We start from the raw sequence: 19,640 nt of genomic DNA, 5'->3' as shown, positions 1-19,640 counted from the left end.
TGCGTCCATGCAACGGAAGTCTGTGGGAGACCTCGACAAAAACCGCTTCCGTGGCACAACACACACACACAAAAAAAACAGCCATGAATAAGGCAAGAAAAAATACCGACTATTAAAGCAGCAGCGCAGGGAGAATGAGGGCAAAGAAACGTGGACAACAACAACAACAACAACAAAAAGACGCTGCGAGCGCCGAACTAACTGAGTTTTCTTGCCGATGAAGCGACATTCATATAGGTAAACATAATCGGTTTCTTGAGTGTATATGAAAGGAACATCATCAGAAAAAAGAAGACAACAGAGACATGCGATAGCATCTTTGGACAGTCATCGTTTATCACAGCTCGTGCTCAGATAAGCTGGCTAAGCAATTAAACTGAGTTTCAGACTAACCTCACACCTCTGCGTACTCCTGCAAGTTCAGTCTGCAAGTTCAGTTTGAATTTAGGAGCTCAAAAATGACTTTTCGCGCGATTTCCACATAATCGCGCTTAAATGTAATGTCCTTAAATTTTTTACACTAATGAACTTCCGCGTACGGTGGTAAGTAGACTAAGGACCGGACTCCCTTCCGTAATACGCGCAGCAAGCAAAGTTCATTTTCAGCGGGCAGGCAACGCACAGTGCGTTCCGCTCCTTTTAGCACATAAATACGTAGAGCCGCTGTGGAGCACGCTCGCGCCATTAGTATGTGTTAACAGGCAGTGTGTGCCTCGCACAAAGAAACAAGCACAAAAAGAAGAGGGACAAAAAAAAAGACCAACGTCTTGTTTTGGTGCCTAAAAAGAATTCACGTTATGCAGTGATGACGGAACCTTGCCGGCACTGGGCCTACGTACCTACCCTTGCCCAGGCAGGGGCCGATCAGCGCTCTTTTGTCACGTTCCCATTTAATGTAGACGCAGCATTCTCGTGATTTATCGTACTCTTATTTTTGACGTCACACAATACACCAGCGTTCTTGTCCCGCTTTAATACACCGGTACTTTGTTCTTCATTTACAATTGTTACCTTGAACCAACCGATCGCCATTGTCTTGGCGCCCTATGGCCATCGTAGCCATTGTGCCATCTAACTCCGTAATCATCATCATCATCATCATCATCATCATCATCATCATCATCATCATCACAGAATATTACCGCAAACGTATGCGAACTTAAAGATATGTGATGTGTAATGACATTTGTGGCTATTGGTTTAAAACAGCTGGAGATGCGTATTCGGAAAACCTTGCATTCGTAAGTGGCCTTTCCCATTGGTCAGCCGCCTTCGCTAATACGTCCAGCATCACGACTGGCTGCAATTTGTTCTTGGGAGCAATCCTAGCGTAAGAGTCCTTTTTTTTTTTTAGGGGGGTGGGGAGGGGGGCGGTAATACGGGTCCCGGTCTTCAGAAACGGGGTATACATATGGAAAGGCGTGCGAGCGCCCACTCACCTCTTCACGGCCGCCTGCATGAACTCCTCCACGAAGTCGTCGTACTGGGCGCCACGGATCCTCTTCTGGCGCAAACCGATGTAGTACGGGTCGGCCAGCAGAATCTGCGGAACAGCCACACGGCGATGTCAGGCACAAAACGAATGACTACGGTGCTGTTATAGGTACGCGCGACTGTACTTCACCCGGGGCTCCGGGATGTTTGGAAGTGCCATTTTTTCGTTGATTTACTTATCGTTTATTTATGAGTTGCTGGGAAGCGCATACAGCTGCAAACTTTATATCTGCTTTATTTATTTATTTATTATTAATATTTATCACGAGTACTGCGTAGAAGCAGGCGTAGCGGTAGCCGCTGCTGTGTTGAGGATTATATTGGCCGCGATAGCTGCATAGCTACTGGGGCGCATTTCCCCCCGAGGGCGCAGCCTCGTGAGTTAAAAATACATGTCACGCTAAGACAAGACGCTAAACTCAGCACATTCTTCCAATGCCACCGAGCCGGCACTCACATCTGACAGCCACGGCGGGTAGCACCTCGCTTTTGCTGCCTGCAGATGTGGTGTGCGCGGTTCCTTGTCCATGGGAGGCGGGCGTGCCTACATTTTGGCGGCGACTTCCATGCACCCACCCCCCCCCCCCTCGAAAAAAAAACAAAAACAACTTTGCTCTTTAGGATTTGCTTTTCAACGGGACAGCCTGGTATCTGTTCTTCCGAACAATTGTGCGCGCTTCTTTTCGTATTTTATTTTATTTGTTGTTTTCTCAATAAAGGCCCATATTAGTTTTATTTACACACACACACACACGCGCGCACGCGTAATTAGATTCCGTGGGCTTTACATGCCGGAAACCACGCTCCGGTTATGAAGCTTACCGTAGTGAGGGGGACCGGATTCATTTTGACCACCAGAGGTTATTTAAAAACGCGTACCCGACGCCCGATACGCGAGCATTGCGTTTTACACGATACAATATACATACATCGCGCATACACAGTTCAGTAGCGCCACGCCGTAGTCACTCGGGTACCGCGGCGGGCATCGCGCGCAAGCGAACGCGCTATTCATGCTCATTGTATACAGAGGAAGCGGTTCCACAGTGGATAAAGCAGACGGCCCCTATCTATAGTTTCCGATCTCTGCTAGCGCTGCCGTGGATCGTCTGTAGCCCCTATTCCCCTGCATCGTATCAGATTGGAAGTGATGTGTGCAGGTGGCTTTTCTTTTTTTCTCATATACGTCGTTCAGCCATGTCTTGTTGCACGTGGTGGCCATTCGTGGGAGAGCGTAGAACAGGACAAGCTGTCCCAAGTCTGAGCAGCAAGGAAGTGCTGATGACCTTTGAGAGCCGTCCTTTCAGCATAGGAAGGTTGCTTGGGCCACGGGATAACGCACCATCACAGTGACCAGTTCTGTGGAGCTTTATTGACCTTCTTTACTGAAAGTGACCTTCCCTCTATGTATTAACACTTTGTATGTCCTTGTTTCTTATTGTTATGTCGAAGTGTTGTCTGTGGGTTATAGATTGATTTGTGTAGGAAACGCAGAACGCGCTGTATTTTTGTTTTCTAAATTGACTGTTCAAGCATGTTTAAAAAATGTGCATCGTTGCCGGCAGGTTTATTTTTTTTATGTCAGCTCGTATTATCATACTTTGCTCACTGGGCAGTCTACTGCTCGCGGAGAAGCCGGCGACGCTACAGTTGCCAACATTTGCGATTTCTTATCTGATCAAATCGCGTCACAGATCCCAAAGACTCAACGAAGGTGGGACCTCCAGCCAGTAAGTTGCGCTGGCGCACCCACCTCGTTGTTGGTGCCGAGGTCCAGCATGACGGGCAGCGTCCGCTCGGGCGGTATGCCGGCCAACGCCGTGTACAGGGCGAGCTTGCCTACGGGGATGCCCATGCCGTTGGCGCCCAGGTCGCCCAGACCCAGGATGCGTTCGCCGTCCGTCACCACGATGGCCTGCGAAGGAGCGGCAGCGCATTTAACGGACGGTGCAGCTCGGAAAAAAAGATGCGAACACCGCCTTGCGCAGTAGAGCATCCTGTACAAAAAAAAATGAGTATGTGGAAATTTGCCCGCTAGTGTCTACGGGGGCTGCTAATAGCTGTCTAATCCAGCGTATACACCACGATGGCCTGCGAAGGAGCGAAAGCGCAGTTAACGGACGGTGCAGCTCGGAAAAAGAGACGCGAACACCGTCTTGCGCCGTAGAGCTTCCTGTACAAAAACAAAAAATGACTGCGGAAATTTGCCCGCTAGTGTCTACGGGAGCTGCTAGTAGCTGTCTAATCCAGCGTATACAAACGACATATATAGCACCATGTATTGCCCTGCGACTTCTTCCTTCTGGCTTCAAGCAACTTCGTGACTTTGCGAATTGGTCATATTAAACAAAACGTTACGTTATGAATGCAACGAATCGCGATGATTGTGCAGGAGCACCCAAATGCATTGCATTTATGCATTTAGAAAAGTGTAGTTAGCAGGTCATTTAGAAAATGCAAAGCGTAGTAAGTGAGGCCACAAAGACGTTTGAAGCCACAAGCACGATGATTAAGCAAATCCACATACAACTATACAAAATGGACTGTGTTCGCCGAACTCAAATGGGCCGCCCAGTGCACTCTGCAACTATAGTGCTATAGCCCATCTCGATCGACAACCTCCAAGTGACACAAACAGCGGCGCCGGTGGCGCTCGCTCAAAGTGGCATTAAATATTGCGCCTCCGGCAAGCGTACAAGTCAATATCTCCGTAGTGGACGCGCTGTGTTTTATTCTCTATTTTTGGCTACGCACCGAAAGTACAGCCTACCGCTTATCGTTAGAAAAGAGACAAAAAATAAATTTCTGAGGTTCTATGTGCAAAAACGATGACCTGATTATGAGGCACGCAATAGTGGCGGCGGAACTGCTGATTTTTTTTTTCCATCACCCGGGATCATTTAAGGCGCAGACATTAAACGGCAGACGTTCTTTTTTTTTTCGAATTGCGTTTTTATCGGAATGCGGCCTCGTGCTTAGCAGCTCAAGGTCACAGCCACTAAGCCACCACGTCAGGATGCCCTTCGCTCGGTTTGCTATTCGTTTCGGTCGGGCATCCGCACGGGTCTCTACCGCGCGTGCCTGCTAGTTGTATACGCTTAGCTCAAAATATATTTCGACATATCGCAGGACACGCGCGCCGTGGCCAGGCGGGAGATGCGCGTTTAACTGCGGCCAACGTGGTAGAGCTTGAGGAGCACGAAAAGTTGCAGCGAGCTGACCCGAAGACGCGACTTTACTTATTTTTTCACTTCTTTCTTTGCCGAACGCGATGCAGTGTTTGCCGTGCTACAAACACACACACCAGCGGTATACGAATTGTGGTCCAGTACGCAGATGCCGCCTTCGGCTCGTCTGGCAGTGTGTCGCCGCGCGAGACGCCGCGTGGTATATACTCACGTCGACCTGCTTCTCGGGCCAGTTGCCGAGCACATCGTACAGCTTGCCGGCGTCCTGCGCCGTCAGGAAGAGCCCCTTGGGACGGCGGAAGATGAGGCTGTACTTGAGGCACGCCTCGCCCACCACGGGCGTGTACACCAGCGGCATCAGCTCCTCGGTGTACTCCTTCAGCGCGCGGAAGAACAGCTTCTCGTTGTAGTCCTGCGCGCGAGTGTACACACAGTTGGCGCGCCGTTTCCAGTGGTCAACGTGCGTTACACACATCTCGATCGGACGACCGGCAAGCGGCCGGTCCATGCAAAGAACGAAACACGGACGCTTGCTTAATGACCGCATGTACACGCCGCGGTTGTGACATTAACTGCATGTACTACATTTGCCTAACATTTCGTCGAGTGTCGCTATGCTATCAGGACTGGCAGCCTCCGAGCGCCACTATATATAGCACCCGGCGGTACACTCGCTCGAAGTGACATTAAATTGGTTTAGCCACGATCAGCATCGTTAAAAATCGAAGGACCCGAAGTCTCCAGAGGATCTGCAGCCTATTTAACAGGGATAGGCGGGCTATAGTTGGTGGTCGATATTGGAATGCATCATGTAACCGCACAAAAACAAGGGACAAAGAAAGAACACACAAGACAGGCGCGGATCCGCGCCTGTCTTGTGCGTTCCTTCTATGTCCCTTGTTTTTGTGCGATTACATGATGCATTCCAAGATCTGCAGCCGCAAGCTTTCTGTATGACTCTTCTGAAGAGAGTAGGCAAATGCAGGAGCCTAGCTAAAGAAAAAGAAAGTTTAATAAGAAAATTCATTTATGACATTCTTTGGGAATGCACATATGCACCAATTGCATGATCTAGGAACATCGACACGCTGGTGGAGCTGGAATAAAAGAGGGAATCCAGTGGAGGGCCTAGCCGTATCTTTTTTTTTTTCCAATTCTTAAATCTGGAAACAACGAGGAAAGTGGTAACGGCCGCGAGTATGCACGTGTGTGAATACGCGCGCGCTCACGTGCAGCTCCCGCAGGTACAGGTACTTGGCGAGCCCGGACTCGTAGAGCTTGATGTTGTCCATGACCGCCTGCAGCTCGGTCTCCACGGAGCGCACAGCCGGCGGGATCAGGCCGCGCAGGGCCATGTTGTCCCGGTCGCGGGCGCTGAACGCCAGGTTCTGGGGTGGGCAAAGAGAAGAGGGACGCACTCGTTATACAAACCGGATCGTGTGTACCGCGCGTCGAGAATAAATGTCGTAGCAAACTTGATAGCGAGAAGAAGTTGCGGCATTAGTGTTTTGTTCAGTTATTATACAGAGTGCACGTGATTTAAGCGAAACCCTTTCCACAGCCAATAAACATCAGCAGAGGATACACCACACGGAGAAATTAAAGAATAACACAAAGGCGATAGCGAACTGTCCTTAAGGGAATCATAAATATAGAGCGAAGGAATTATAAAGTGTACCTTTGTACTACCCATTACATATTTTTTGTATTACCCACTCCTGCCTAGGGCCAGATCATCAGGTTGGCAGCACGAAATAAATAAATAAAGGTCGACTGCAACAAAATTTTGGACCGTGTAAAAAAATTGGCTTAACATAGTCTAGATATGAAAAAATAACCTCCGTGAAAAAGTTTACGTTTGAAATACGAGCGGAAGAGTCACGAAAAGCTCGCAAAAATAGTCGATTTTGATGTCGAAACTGAAAAGAAAAAGAAAGAAAGAACGGTGCATTACTGCTCGCCGGAAGTGATGGATATCCTAGAACGCGCGTCATCTCGGCATGCCATCTAAGATTAGACGTGGTGGGACATACGTCGTAGCTGCTAACCACCATGTGCACAGGAGCTGTTCTAGGGGCTGCTAGTAAGAAAAATTATACAATCAATAGCCAAGCGGCTTTGCCAAGATTGCTTCAGTGCCCCGTACTACTAATTTAAAGTCAATTTAGCCAAATCGACATTTCTTTGCAGTTGGCATTTAAGTACTAAATGTATTTTATTGCGACAGCAATTATATGGACGCTCCAGACGCATTTATGCCGTCATCGCCGGCATCGCCATGATGTTCCGTATAAAGTCCAGGGGCGATGAAATCAACGCCGCGCGCCGCATGCTGTTTGTACGAGTGAAAGATTGCGAGGGTAGGCCGACGATGGTGGCTCAGTCTCGCGCGTGCAATGAAGGAAGGCGAGGAGGAAGCGCGCCTTCATCGCGCGCGAGGCATCGGGGCAACGCCTCCTAGATAGCAGGCCTAGGCACTGTGCTTGATGACATCATGCTACTTGAACCGAAATTTCCACTGTCAAGCCCTGCGTGACGAAAGTGGTGACGTCAAAATCACCGAGCATCCCCATTAGATTCTATGGCAGTCGGGCAAGGTAGCATGGTGTCCTGAATCAAAGCGCACAGGCTTTGTGCTATCTAGGAGGCGTTGACCAGGGGGAGGGGAGGGAAGGGGCAAGGGAGTGTTATACTCCGGCCTTCCTTCCTTCCTTCCTCCTTCCTTCCTTCCTAGCCGTCCTTTTCCTATTTTGAAACCGATCTACGATGAGTACAGTCTAGGTGCACCGAGGGCTATATAGCTTCGTATGCGCTCTGTTCTCGCCGCTTAACCTTCGTGCTGCCGGAGAAAGAGAGGCAGCACGAAGGTTAATTCGCACGCTGCTGCTGCCGCGCTTTCTCCCTCCAGCGCTTTGACAGCGAGTGTGCGCGGTCATCGAGAAAGATGTGTTCATGTTTGCTTGTGCGCGCGTGACACCATGCTTGTTAGCTTAGTTAGTAAGCGAACGTTTACAAGTTTATACGGCCGATAAAACTAATATCCTTACTTCGTATATAGCTCTCTACTAATTTGCTATCGCTACCGACGCTACGTTTTTCGGGCGAAACTGCGACTTCTTTGACTGATTGGTCCGCGGTGTTTAACATCTCGAAGCAACGTTGCGGCAACGATAGAAGACGCATAGTGGAGGGCTTCGGGTTAATTTCGACCGCCTGCTGTTTCTTAAAGTGCGCCTAACTATACACACGAGCGTTCTTGCATTTGGTCTCCACTTAAATGCGGCCACTACGGTCGCAATCGCACCCACGACATTTATGATGCTCGGCAGAGCAACAGCATAGCCATGCACGGAGCCGCCACAGTGGGTCAACTAATTTTTTGCACGGTCATTTGTGTTTACAGAAAAAGGTGCTGCTCCATGAGGCGTATGTGCAACTCGGAGAAGATATTTAACGAATAATATAAAAGGAAAACAAAAGTATTCACTGTTGCAACCGCTCGGGCTCTCTTGCACGTCATTTTCGCATAGAGGATGATTGTAACAACGTATACAATGCGGCCCATGACTGATAGAGTGAACGCTCTGATGTGCCGCTCGCAGTTCTGGCACTCTACAGCTGCAAGTGAACCGGTGTCAATGCATAGCACGCGTGTTTAAAAATATGTCGGCTCCGCCAACGGCAAGTCGTATGCTGCAAAGCAGGCCGATTGTGAGAAAAATTCACACATACTCTGCCCGCTTGTGTTCCCTTTAACCGTGGACTGCATCTGTATACACGAATAAGAAAAAGAAAAGTCGCAGTTTCGAATGCGGAGTCAAAGAGGACGAAACTAGTGCGATATTTAGAGGTGTGCGTGTTGTTCGCAAGGTGCACCAGACACGCTTCGATGCAGGGCACGGTGTAAGAATGATGTAGGGTAAGCTGGCACGGACAAACCTCGTCGGATTCACATGCGTCACATGCGTCACAAGCGTCACATGCGTCACACGCGTTGCAACGTCGGCTAAAGCTCGCTTCTGAAGAGCTGTTGACGGCTCAAGTGCAGTTGACGAAGTGACCCCTCTGGACCCTATATATGAGCCGCGTGTTCAGCTTACCTTTGGCGGTTGATATTTATTCCGCTCTAACAAATCATTCGTCTCGCGCGTGAATAACCGGCGACCTTGGTCGTAGTTTGAAAACAGCGCACAAAAATAATAAGACGCCAACACAACGGCAGCGATCGCACGTGCACATTCAGTCTCTTTCCTAGCCCTTGCGCCGTTTTTACACGACGAATTCAGGTCGAACTGGCTCGATCAGTTTTCGGTGTTACTGGTCTCATTTACTCTCCAAAAACCCAAGGGCCCGTCACACTTAAACTTCAGTCAAGGATAGCAGCATCGAGCTCTGTTTCACACTGCAGCTCCTCGAATAATTGCGATTTGACACTAAGCTGTTTGTGACCAGCATAAACGATAAAAAATGCATTTAAATCTGAATTGATTTCACAGGCCAGCAGCTTGCTTTTCTATTTCAGTCGAATGTTCAGTCAGGCATTGCTTACATTACTAGCGGACTTTCACTGGGTGTGCGCGTGCCTTAGTTCTTTTTTTTTTTTTCGCTTTTCATTAAGAACTGAGTGCCGCTCCAATGGCCTGATTATATAGTACTACGTTCAGCTTACATTTTTGTATGGTTGCAGAAGGCAGCTGCAGTGGGAGGGGAATTATGGCAGGTTGAGTGACAGGCACGCCACTTTGGAATGATTGCCCTTGCAAGGAACTCTGACCCAACCGTGCAATTCAGCACAAGATTGTATATAGAAGAACCTTCCGACCGAAATATCAATGGAGGCTCACTGAAGTTGTTGTCCTTTAGCTGTCATCAAACCCGACCGCTTCTGGCCGTGGCTCGCTAAACTAACATTAAATTTCACGTACGTCCATTACGCCTGCAATCACTTCAACGCTTTGTGCGCGCGATACGTATATAGCACATGTCCGAAGTGTGACACGTGCGACGACTCAAAGAAGAGATAAATGGGCCATGGCCTCTAAAACCAGGTGTTTTCCGAGATACCAGTTCATGTCAAAAAATCGCGACGGGCAAAATTAATCGACATGTAGGGCGAAGGCTACTGGTGAACAGTCCGAAACGGCGGTTACAACTGACACGACAATCACTGCCACATCTAATCTACACACAGAGGCAGTGATACCAATCCGGTAAGACGGCGCGTTGTCTCCTGCGCATGCAAACGGAACCTCAATGCACTTTGCCTTTCCACCTCGCAAATTGAACGAGTAAACAACAACCAAACGGCAATGTCTTTCGACGCTTATAAATAGCGACAGCGGGGAAAGTACATTTCCTCCTGTTATTGTGCCCTTCGGGCCTCATCGTCATGATCATCCCCTCTTCGTCCCTTACACGTCAAAAACCTGCCCGCACATATATACATGCACAGCAGGTTTCCTGGCACCCACGGCAACGCCGACGACAACGCGGTCCTCGAGGATGTTAGCCGCACTCCCATCACGATGAGCGCCGACGGATGTGCGGTGGCGGGGTTTGCCAATTGACACAAACTGGAACGTATAGGTTCATTCGCTTTGCGACGACGTTACGCACCAGCAACACCGTGCGTACGTCACGTTCGGCAATCACGGGCTTTCTGAACACGAAGCCGCACGTTCGGCTACGGAGAGCGACGCTGGTCGCTTGCTGAACAGCGTTGTGTGGCCATGTCTGTTCGCTTGCTTCGGCGTTGATTGCCTATGCCGTACTGGATTTCTATTAGAGGATAACTTACGGGAACGTGCAAGCTATTTTCAGCTGCCGAATAAACGCGCTGTGTAGGCGATTGTGCTTTTGTGTCGCTTCCCACGTCCTTCGCTTAGCTACGGTGCGGCTAAAACCACTAAAATAAAAGACAGTATTCAGGAATTAGCTGCGAGTTCCGTGCACGTGAGTGTAGTGCAGCAGAAAGTATAACACGAAGGCCACCGTTGCGGCGTCGACCGTAACGAGGCTTCAGTGCGTCGAAATCAGTCAACGGGTCTACAAGGTCGATCTGCAGAGTGACTGACGCGCGCAAACTTCCACAGCGTCCGTGTCGTGCGTGATATCCAGACCAGCAAAGAAAAAAGACCTATGCGGCGGCGCTGAATCGACTCGCCTTCGAGTCGATTCAATTTGCTGGCGCCGCGGCCGCCAGCAAATTGCCTAGTTTGCGAAAGCACCACGATTCTCGCAGCGCACCATATCGAACCAGTAACCTAAAGCTTCCGCCGACAAAAGAAACGAATGAGCTGTTGAACATACACGGAGTCTTTCCTTTCGTTTTTCTTTTTTTTTTTTTTTTGTCAAAGCGTCAACTGCGCGTGCTTCGTAACCCAGATTCGGAGGGGCGTACTACAAGAAAGCCCTCTACGAGGTGGGAGCCGTGCTCGTACGAAATAAAAGAGAAACAAGAATCCCCGCTCAGCTCGCTCACGTGCGTCCCGTTGGCCGATCCAGTATGAGAGTCGGAAGCCCCAAGCACGCGCGCGCGGTTATCGCGGCCGCGCGCGCATTCACCCCGACCGTCGTCGGCACACGGCGAGCAGTCGGAAAGAACGCTGGCTTCGTGCGCACGAGTCAGCAGAAAGCAGAGAGATTCCCGAAGCATTTCCGCACGACGACGTCTGCGGAGACGCGAGTGTTTTTTTGTCCGAGGGCACAGCTGCGTAACGTACGGAAGAAAGAAACTAGGGCTGACGCGGGTCACCCCCTCTTCGTCTAGGTAGGTTGCACGACATCTCCGCCGCGCCACTCTGATAGAGGCTTACTTCACGCGCGCCTCCGCACGTGGTTCCTCGACATGCGTCGTTTTCTTTCGTCTTTCGCTACCTAACACTTTCACTTCCCTTCATTACTCGAAACCTCTTGCACGCCCCTCCCTCTTTTCCTTATCAGCCGCCTTTCGGCAGTTACGTGTGAGAAGGTTGTTCGCGTCTCACGCGTGCGCTGGCTGCGCCCTACTTGGTGGCGTGAACGTACGAGTGACACATCCGAACGAGCTGGGGAGCGCGTGAGCTCGTTTCGCCGCACCACTACGATTGAGACTTGCGCTGCACCCGTTAATACGCAGTCGTGTGTTCCCCATAGACCACACTTCAAAAGCTGTCAAAACCAACGGGAGGGCACAAAGCGTTGCGAACATGTTTATTTATTTATTTATTTATTTATTTATTTATTTATTTATTTATTTCAAAGTGCCTTGCAGGCGCCAAGGGGAGCATTGAGTATGGGGGGCGTCTTTAATACATGCATACAGGATTATTTTTTTTTTAGCTGTACCAAATTTTAAACATTGCCCGTGGTAGATAGCACAATTCTAAGCCTTGTTTTATGTTTCTCAGTGAGGCGGGTTTTACTTGCACGAGAAATCAAAATGCTTAGTTAAATAATTAATACAACTGCGTTAATTAACATTTTTAATTAATTACTTCACGGCATATATTTCACTATACAGAGAGCATGCAAGTCATATCGGCTTGGAATTCTGAATATGGCACCGGTTTGCTGTAAAAACTTGTGGTAAAAATGCATTGTTTCAGTTACATGTTTAGGAAAACGCTGTTTTGTACATTGATGCACGAAAGTAACTGGAACGCCAATGCATTTTATCCGACACTTTGAAAATTAGTATCTCATAACTGCTGCAGTCCCGAGAATTCGTTTAAAGTCGATATCCCTTACATACTCGCTAACTACAATTCCTAGATTGAAATGTGTGTCGCAAGGTAATTCATTAAAAAGTTAATTAGCACCAGTATGTCAATTCTTCAATTAAGCATTCTGATTTCTCGTAGAAGTAATGGCCGCCTGATCAAGTAATTTATATTAAGGGTTAAAATGGTGCTATCTGCCGCAGGCAATCTTTAATAATTTGGTGCAGCAAACAAAAAAGAAAGAAAGAGGAAACAACCTGTATATTATAGCGTGTCTTACTCATGTGCTCATATCTACTCATATCATAGTTACTCATATCTCACTCATGTACAGACAGTGCGAACGCTGACGGTGTGAGCATTCGATGCTGCACACCAAGATTACGAAGGGTGACTGAGGTCACTGAGAGTTATATGCATTGCTTTCAATTAAATTATATTCAATTGTTATTAACATACACCGGAACTCCAAAGGATGCTGAGAAGCTGGTTTGGAGTCGTAGCCAACAGGGCTGTATTCTGAGCTTTTGACGTGTGTGAGACTATGTCCCACGTGCCTTTACGCGAAAATCAACCACGGCTGAACGAGGGATGTTAAAGGCTGGAGACAACTCTTCGTCAGGATGACATTTCTTCGTCATCTGTTGCCTTGACGAAGGCGATTCCGGTTGTCGAAACATTCGCTCCAGGCTTCACCTTGCCGATCGCTTCAAACTTCCATCTTCCTGTCAAATATTGCTATGATTTGTCACCGAGAGTGTTCTCGAGTCCAACGTGAACCAACGTGGCGCGGAATATGGAAACCGCTGGTCGCTGTAGAGGAGACAAATGCAGAGATGACTGATGTTCGACAGACTCCTGAAACCCACCACCGTCCCTACGAAGGTACGCAGCCCATTACAATGAGAAACGAATACGCCTTTGAATATTTCTCCTTTCGCAAAGTCGCCGATTTGATGGTCCTTAACAGCCTTCCCCTCGAGCAGGGTGGCAAACCGTACGTCCGTATGGTCTGATTTTCCTTCCCTCCCTCCTGCTCAGGCAGTGCTGTTCGTATACGAAATAAAGGGCGTGCATGCACCCAAGTACAAAATGAAGAGGGGGGAGAAGGGCATGTGCGGGAGATATTTCTGCTGTATTTATATTTTCTTCACGAAGCATTTTAGCATCCGTTTTCGTCGTACGTAGGGTAATAGCTGCTACTACTGCTGGACTGTAACTTGTGACCGGTCATCTAAAATGTGCCGTATCGTGTACCAAGAGGTAACACTGAAGTACACGGCTTGCCCGAGAGTAACACAAATCTCGAGCTAAGCCCTCGTAGCAATGCTAGATTCACCTTATGCACGTTTGGGTAAGGCGTTGAGTGTCAATGTGATAGTACGAAAAATAAGACTACAGAATGCCAGCGAAAAGGCCATGGCCTCCTGTTTCAACTGTGAAGACTGTACACAGCAACGTGCAGTTGGCAGCGAACTGTCATTGCAGGCCACAAAACTGCGCTTTCTGGACACGATGTCCTATACTATCCCCACAATCTACGAGCGATGGGAGATCATACTATGCAGCCCCATCCTGCAAGGCCAGCTCCGACTGATCCACGGCGGCCAGGCGCCCCCGGAAGCATATGGAGCTTGTGAAGAGGGAGCCGCCCCATCAGGCGCTTAGCGCGCTCCATTTCAGTATGGCCCAACAAAGCTGTTTCTCTCTCTCTCCCAAAGAATAGCGCGAAATCCACAAAACTGCACAAGAAAATTGGCCTCAGTGACACCATGCATTCGCGATCACTAAAATCGACCGGTCCCGAGTATAAAGATCGAACGGAATCGTCGAAGAAAGAATCGCTACGTATAGCAGCCATGCACTATAGCGTCTCACATCAAGTTCGTCCATCGCGCAAGTACAGTATACAACTGGCGTGCTACAGTCATCCAGGCTGTCAACACGCAAATGATCAGATCCAAGTGTTGAGCCACCGAGGCCGATCCCTGTAGGGATCGGCCTCGGTGGCTCAAGTACGTGGGCCCACGTCGCAGTTTCTGACGCTACAGCGCCGCGAGCCGACCAGCTGGACAGGCCGTGCGCTCATCAAGCGTGCCGCGCTCGACCCGCAGTGTAAGCTCGCATCGGCTACGCCTCGACGTAACAGTGCAACGCCGTAGGGGGGGTGGGGGCACCGAAACATCTCGCGAGCACGCAACGATGCCTCCGCCGCGCGCGCACCCACACAATGCGGACGCCGAAACGGCCCCGAAGCACGCGATGCTGCTGCTCAGCTCGTCGCCAACCGCGGAGGCGGCGGCGGCAGTAGCAGCGGTTCCGCGTCGCGGCGTCCCCTCGCGAGCTCCATCTCCGCGGCGCTTCCGCGCGCGCGTGCGCGCGAAGACGCGCGCCAGCGCTTGCGCAACGGGCGAGCAGCCAAGCTGGCCCACACGCCGTCTTTCATCACCGCTGACGCGGCCACACGCTGACCGTGCGTGCCTGCGTACAACGACACCGGAATGATGATGACGACGACGACGACGGCCCTGATGCGGGGACGCGGCCTGTCCGGCGCTGTGCTACATCGAAGCAGGCGGAAGAAGACGACGACGCCGGAGGAATTGGAGTGTTGCCGCCACGCCGTGTTGAGACGGCGACCGCGACACGCTACACGGCAAGGTTGCAACGTCGGACACGGGGTTGCGGGCGAGCAGGTCCCGCAGCGGCGAGATGGTTGGAAAACAGAGAAAAGAGGGCCGTAAGACTGGTTGTAGCAGACCGACCACCTTTGGAGCTCTAACGTTTTGTTGTTTCTGCGGATTAGGAGCCACAATTCGCGTATGATACGAAGCTTGTGAGTGTACCTATATAGGCCGACGAGCCTATGTATATCATTGGATAGATTATTGGGCCTGTACGTAGGTAACAGAAGAGCTCACCTTGGGTTATCTTCGCTCGTGCCAAATTCATGTGCGTGGTGAAAGTTACTACTTCGTCTCTGTTTCTCTCTTTCTTCGAAAACAATATTCGTGACATATTAAGTACGATAGCTTTCGTACGTAAAGCTTGACGTTCTCATATTTTAACAGTAGCCGTCACCCCTTTACGTTAACAGGCGCGCGAGCTTGGACGCCGTGACTATATTTCTCTAGGTCTAAAGGTAGCGTCGATGTTATTAAAGTTTCTAGGCGCGATGTAACAGTCAGCTCCAGCCGTCATGTTACACATTCTATAAGAGACAACTGGCGCCACTGTTATCTGTGGTTTAGTCTTGTAAATTTTACTCCGACTGACGTCAACGTTAGGTCCGACTATAGATACTCAAACCTGCAAGCTTACTCAGGCGGATTCTATTATTAAAGCAAACAGCGTTGGTTACCTACAAAATGGGCAATCAAGTGTGCAGTTTCATAGATGTTACCAGGTTAACAATATACCACGTAGCCGCAACGTCTCCATCGCACTTCAACGCTCCTGCAACAGCCTTTCCCGGGCAGGGACTGTATAACTATGCCATGGGAGGAGCAGAGTGCATGAGATACTAAACCGATTGAATTAAAAGAATGAACAACGGACACAGATTTCTAGATGTCTCTTCTGTCGTTGACGAACGCATTTAAAGAAGAATGACGGTGTCACGAAACACGTGAAAAATACTTGTCCGTCCGCGCCGCGTCAAGCCAGCACTGCAAGAAGCGACCACCTGCGCAAAGTCGCAGCCAATCACTGCGCTTTGTGCACATGCGGGAAGGACCGATAAACGCGCCTCACACGTTCGCAGTACGCGAGTGGCGTTTTAGTAACGCGTGCCAGTGTGTCCAAGTAGGGCACCAGGTTCACATCGAAACAAGCGTCCATATTCGTGGTCAGTGCTACTCAAAAGAAACCTCCACCGCATTCATCCCGCCATTTACCTTTCTCCCTCTTGTATATTCTGTCTCTCCCAAAGCAGACTTAAAGCACATTATGTGGGGGTGCCCAAAGCACCCCCTTCCCCCTTTCCTCAAGCAAAGCAGTGGGAGGCTGCCTTGCGCAGCTCCAGGCCCGATCTTCAGGAGGCCATTCTGGAGTGGGCCGAGAGGATAAAGGAGGCCTACTTCAAGTAGTTCCTCCCCTCACCCTCTATTCCATTGCCCCCTTCCCTCTAAAGAGGGATAAAGTTTTTCATCATCATCATCCAGAGCTAACAGCTCACTTGCATGCTTTCTCTCTTTCTTCCTCTTTATTCAAGACAATTTAGTTAGTAAGAGGGAGAGAGAGATTTTATTGATATAGTAAAGACAGAGAGTTCGACCTGCCCTAGTGCGCTGTAGTCCGCTACTCTACACTGGGGGTCAGGGAAGGGGAGTGAAAGTACTCGGATGGATGGATGGATGGATGGATGGATGGATGGATGGATGGATGGATGGATGGATGGATGGATGGATGGATGGATGGATGGATGATGATGATGATGATGATGATGATGATGATGATGATGATGATGATGATGATGATGATGATGATGATGATGATAGAAGTAGTGAGTGTTTAGGGACATTAGACGGTGGTCCTACTCGAGCCGCTTGTCTAGCTTCCTGTCACGCAGAAACTTCAACATCACTTTAGTTGTCCGCATTTAAGTTGTAGTGTCAGGCCATGAACCGTGAATAGCGTCCTCCGACAGTGGTTGCCTGCCAACGCTGGCTAGGGAATTATCCAACGTTCCTCGCTCCGGCATACATGCTGGGCAATCGCGCAACAAGCGTCCCAGCGTTTCAGGCGTCTGACAGTGTTCGCAATCGGGGCTGTTCGACTGGTCGGTGACGTGTGCGTAGCGACAGGTGAAAGCGACGCCCAGCCGAGTCCTGCGTAGTAATGACTATAGGGGTGTGCGAATATTCAAAACTTCCGAATAACGAATCTAATAGTGTCTTATTCGACTCTTTCTTTGAATCGAATAGTCACTAATCGTAAACGCGAATATTTTTCGAATATCAGAACCATTTTCCGAAACCTCAAGGGCGCCTGATGAAACGTAAAAATAGAGCACAAGTCTCTACTATGCCCGCGGGCATATAGCAGAGACACAAAACATACGAACTTGCGAAGTGGAGCAGGCTACGTCGCTTAGGTATAGCCATACTTTTCAGACTATACAACGATCATTCGCACCCTCTGAACAGCCATGTGCATCGAAACAAACTCCTAATGCTCCATTTCTGTTTTTAATAAACAACGCTTCCAAACCTGCTATGTAATTATAGAAACTTTGCTAAATTTAAGAAATATGGTATGATGTGAACACCATTTTATATTCATTGTGATAACACCTGTTCATTATTCGAAAATTATTCGGCATTGGATTCGATTCGCTTCTGGCACTTTTCCATTCGTATTATATTCGGTCTCAAATACCACTATTCGCACACCTCTAGCAATGACGTTTTGCTCCGTGTAACCTTCGGGGGCAAACGGAATTTACCGCCTGTGGACGTTGTCAGCATCGGCTCTGTATGTCTTTGTATAAAGCACTCTGCATGAGTGCTTTGATCATCGAGTTGGTGTCAGGTCGCGAGTAGGCAATCCGTACTTCATCAAGAAAATGTCTCAGGTTGCGTGGCAGAAGACATGCATTGCCTGACAAGGCCATAGCGCGAGTTAACAAGGATGTACCGAAAAAATAAAAATAAAAGAGGAGAAAGCGGGATTCGAATCTGGAGACCTCGAAGGCGCTTTATTTTAGAAGGCACCACATGCTATTTCCTGGTTTGCCATGTACCAGCATTATACTGCTGGTACCTGTTATGAACTGCGCCAAGTACACCAGTCGAAGTTCTGCTGAGGAATCACGCTAGAAAAACTCCGGACTAAAGGTCTCTACCACTCCTGCACGCTCAGTAAAGCACTTTTCTTTAGAAGGCACCTGACACTGCGCGCGCACGGTCATCGTCGAGTGAAACGCAAACGAAAACTCGCCTGCAACGTTGTTAGCCCCGTGGAGAGCGCGTTTACGAGCATGTCGTGTGCACGGTATAAAGCAAAGCTCGTCTAACGCGACAGCGTGGTGCGACAGCCTTCCTTCCTTCCAGCAGCAGCAGCGTCAGCGCGGTTTCAAGCAAAGCGCACAATCTCGATGCGTGGTTCCGCGATCTTCCTCCTACATAGTGCATCGCAGCCCGCGAAACACCGCGCTGCCGTGCGCGGGGTATCAGTGCGTGACTGCGACCGCGCTTCGGACAGAACCACGTATACAAACACACACACACACCTAGGCCACCCCTCCCCCTACCCCTCTCCCGCTGCAGCCGGGCACCGTCCGAGCAACAAGTACCGCCAACATGCGCCGACGAAACATGTGCTCAGGCCAGCGATGCACAAAGGCGCTGCTCCCGTTTCTCTCCACTGCCGCGCAATCCCGCAGCGTCTTGCCTGCGCGCCCGCAATCCTCTCACGCCCCCTTCCACCCGTCACCCCCTCCTTGCCGGTACTTGGCGAAGGTAAGAAAGCGTGGCCGTTTTCGTATCAAACCGCGCTGCCTTCGCAGATGACCACGCTCTGGAGGGCGGTAAATACCGCCGGGGTCCCATATACCACATGCTGCATACAGGCGCGAATTCGTGTCCCTGTTTCGCGCCGGTCGGTCCGATCAGGCGGCGGTTCTTCCAGCGCTAGACACGGTTTCTGCTGTGCAGCTTACCGTATGTTGTTATTTCAGCGTTGCTGCCCTTAAGATACACTTCCATTGCTTTTTTGTTCTTTCTTAGCCACGCTGCCCGCATGCTCAGATGCTGTCACGCGCGGATCGCCAAGCTTTTCTGATCGCACCGCTTACGAGCGTAATTCGTTGTACGCACAGATATGGCTGTTTGGCTTTGTTGCCACACTTTGTTGCTTTAGCGTACGACAAAAGACGCGAAGGTAAATAGTCGGCGCCAGAACAACAACAACAAAAAAAACGACAGATCGCGGTGCTTATTTTGTCCTTAACACTTCCTATGTACGCTTTCACTGGACAGTGGAGTGGGCCAGTGAGTCGGTGTGTTTGCGCGCGTGTGCGTAGTGCGCGAGGTGACCAATTAACGAGCGAATGGGGTGCGAGTCAGCCGCGCGTGAGGTGAGGCTGCGCGGAGTCTCGCACGGAAGCTGGGCCCGAAAAAACGCGGTGCTTCCGGCATTCTTCCGCACACATTTCTGTCGGCCGGTACTCGAGTCCCGAATTTTTCGTTTCCATAAGTTTCTCCTTCTAATTTCAAATCGAAGCGTTCCTTGTGCATTTCCCGGGTATTGGCGTCCG

At 49.8% G+C, this 19,640-nt stretch overlaps 1 protein-coding gene across 8 annotated transcripts in view; it reads right to left on the bottom strand.

Moving 5' to 3' along the window:
• LOC142584962 (NADP-dependent malic enzyme-like) overlaps window positions 1-19,640 on the bottom strand; it is a 185,666-nt gene that overhangs the window by 39,975 nt on the left and 126,051 nt on the right. For all 8 annotated transcript variants that reach the window (XR_012828990.1, XM_075695340.1, XM_075695341.1 and 5 more), the window contains 4 exons: window positions 5,912-6,070; window positions 4,894-5,094; window positions 3,248-3,409; window positions 1,440-1,543 (listed from right to left, as the gene is read on the bottom strand). Coding sequence is in view for 7 of the 8 variants with exons in the window: in XM_075695340.1 (XP_075551455.1) it covers window positions 1,440-1,543; window positions 3,248-3,409; window positions 4,894-5,094; window positions 5,912-6,070 (626 nt within the window). In the remaining variant the exon portion in view is untranslated. The remainder of the gene's footprint in view (window positions 1-1,439; window positions 1,544-3,247; window positions 3,410-4,893; window positions 5,095-5,911; window positions 6,071-19,640) is intronic.

Source organism: Dermacentor variabilis, chromosome 6 (assembly GCF_050947875.1).
Source record: "Dermacentor variabilis isolate Ectoservices chromosome 6, ASM5094787v1, whole genome shotgun sequence".
Taxonomy (NCBI): domain Eukaryota; kingdom Metazoa; phylum Arthropoda; class Arachnida; order Ixodida; family Ixodidae; genus Dermacentor; species Dermacentor variabilis.
The sequence above is the reverse complement of the archived record's forward strand: the minus strand, read 5'-3'. Positions and strand labels throughout refer to the sequence as shown.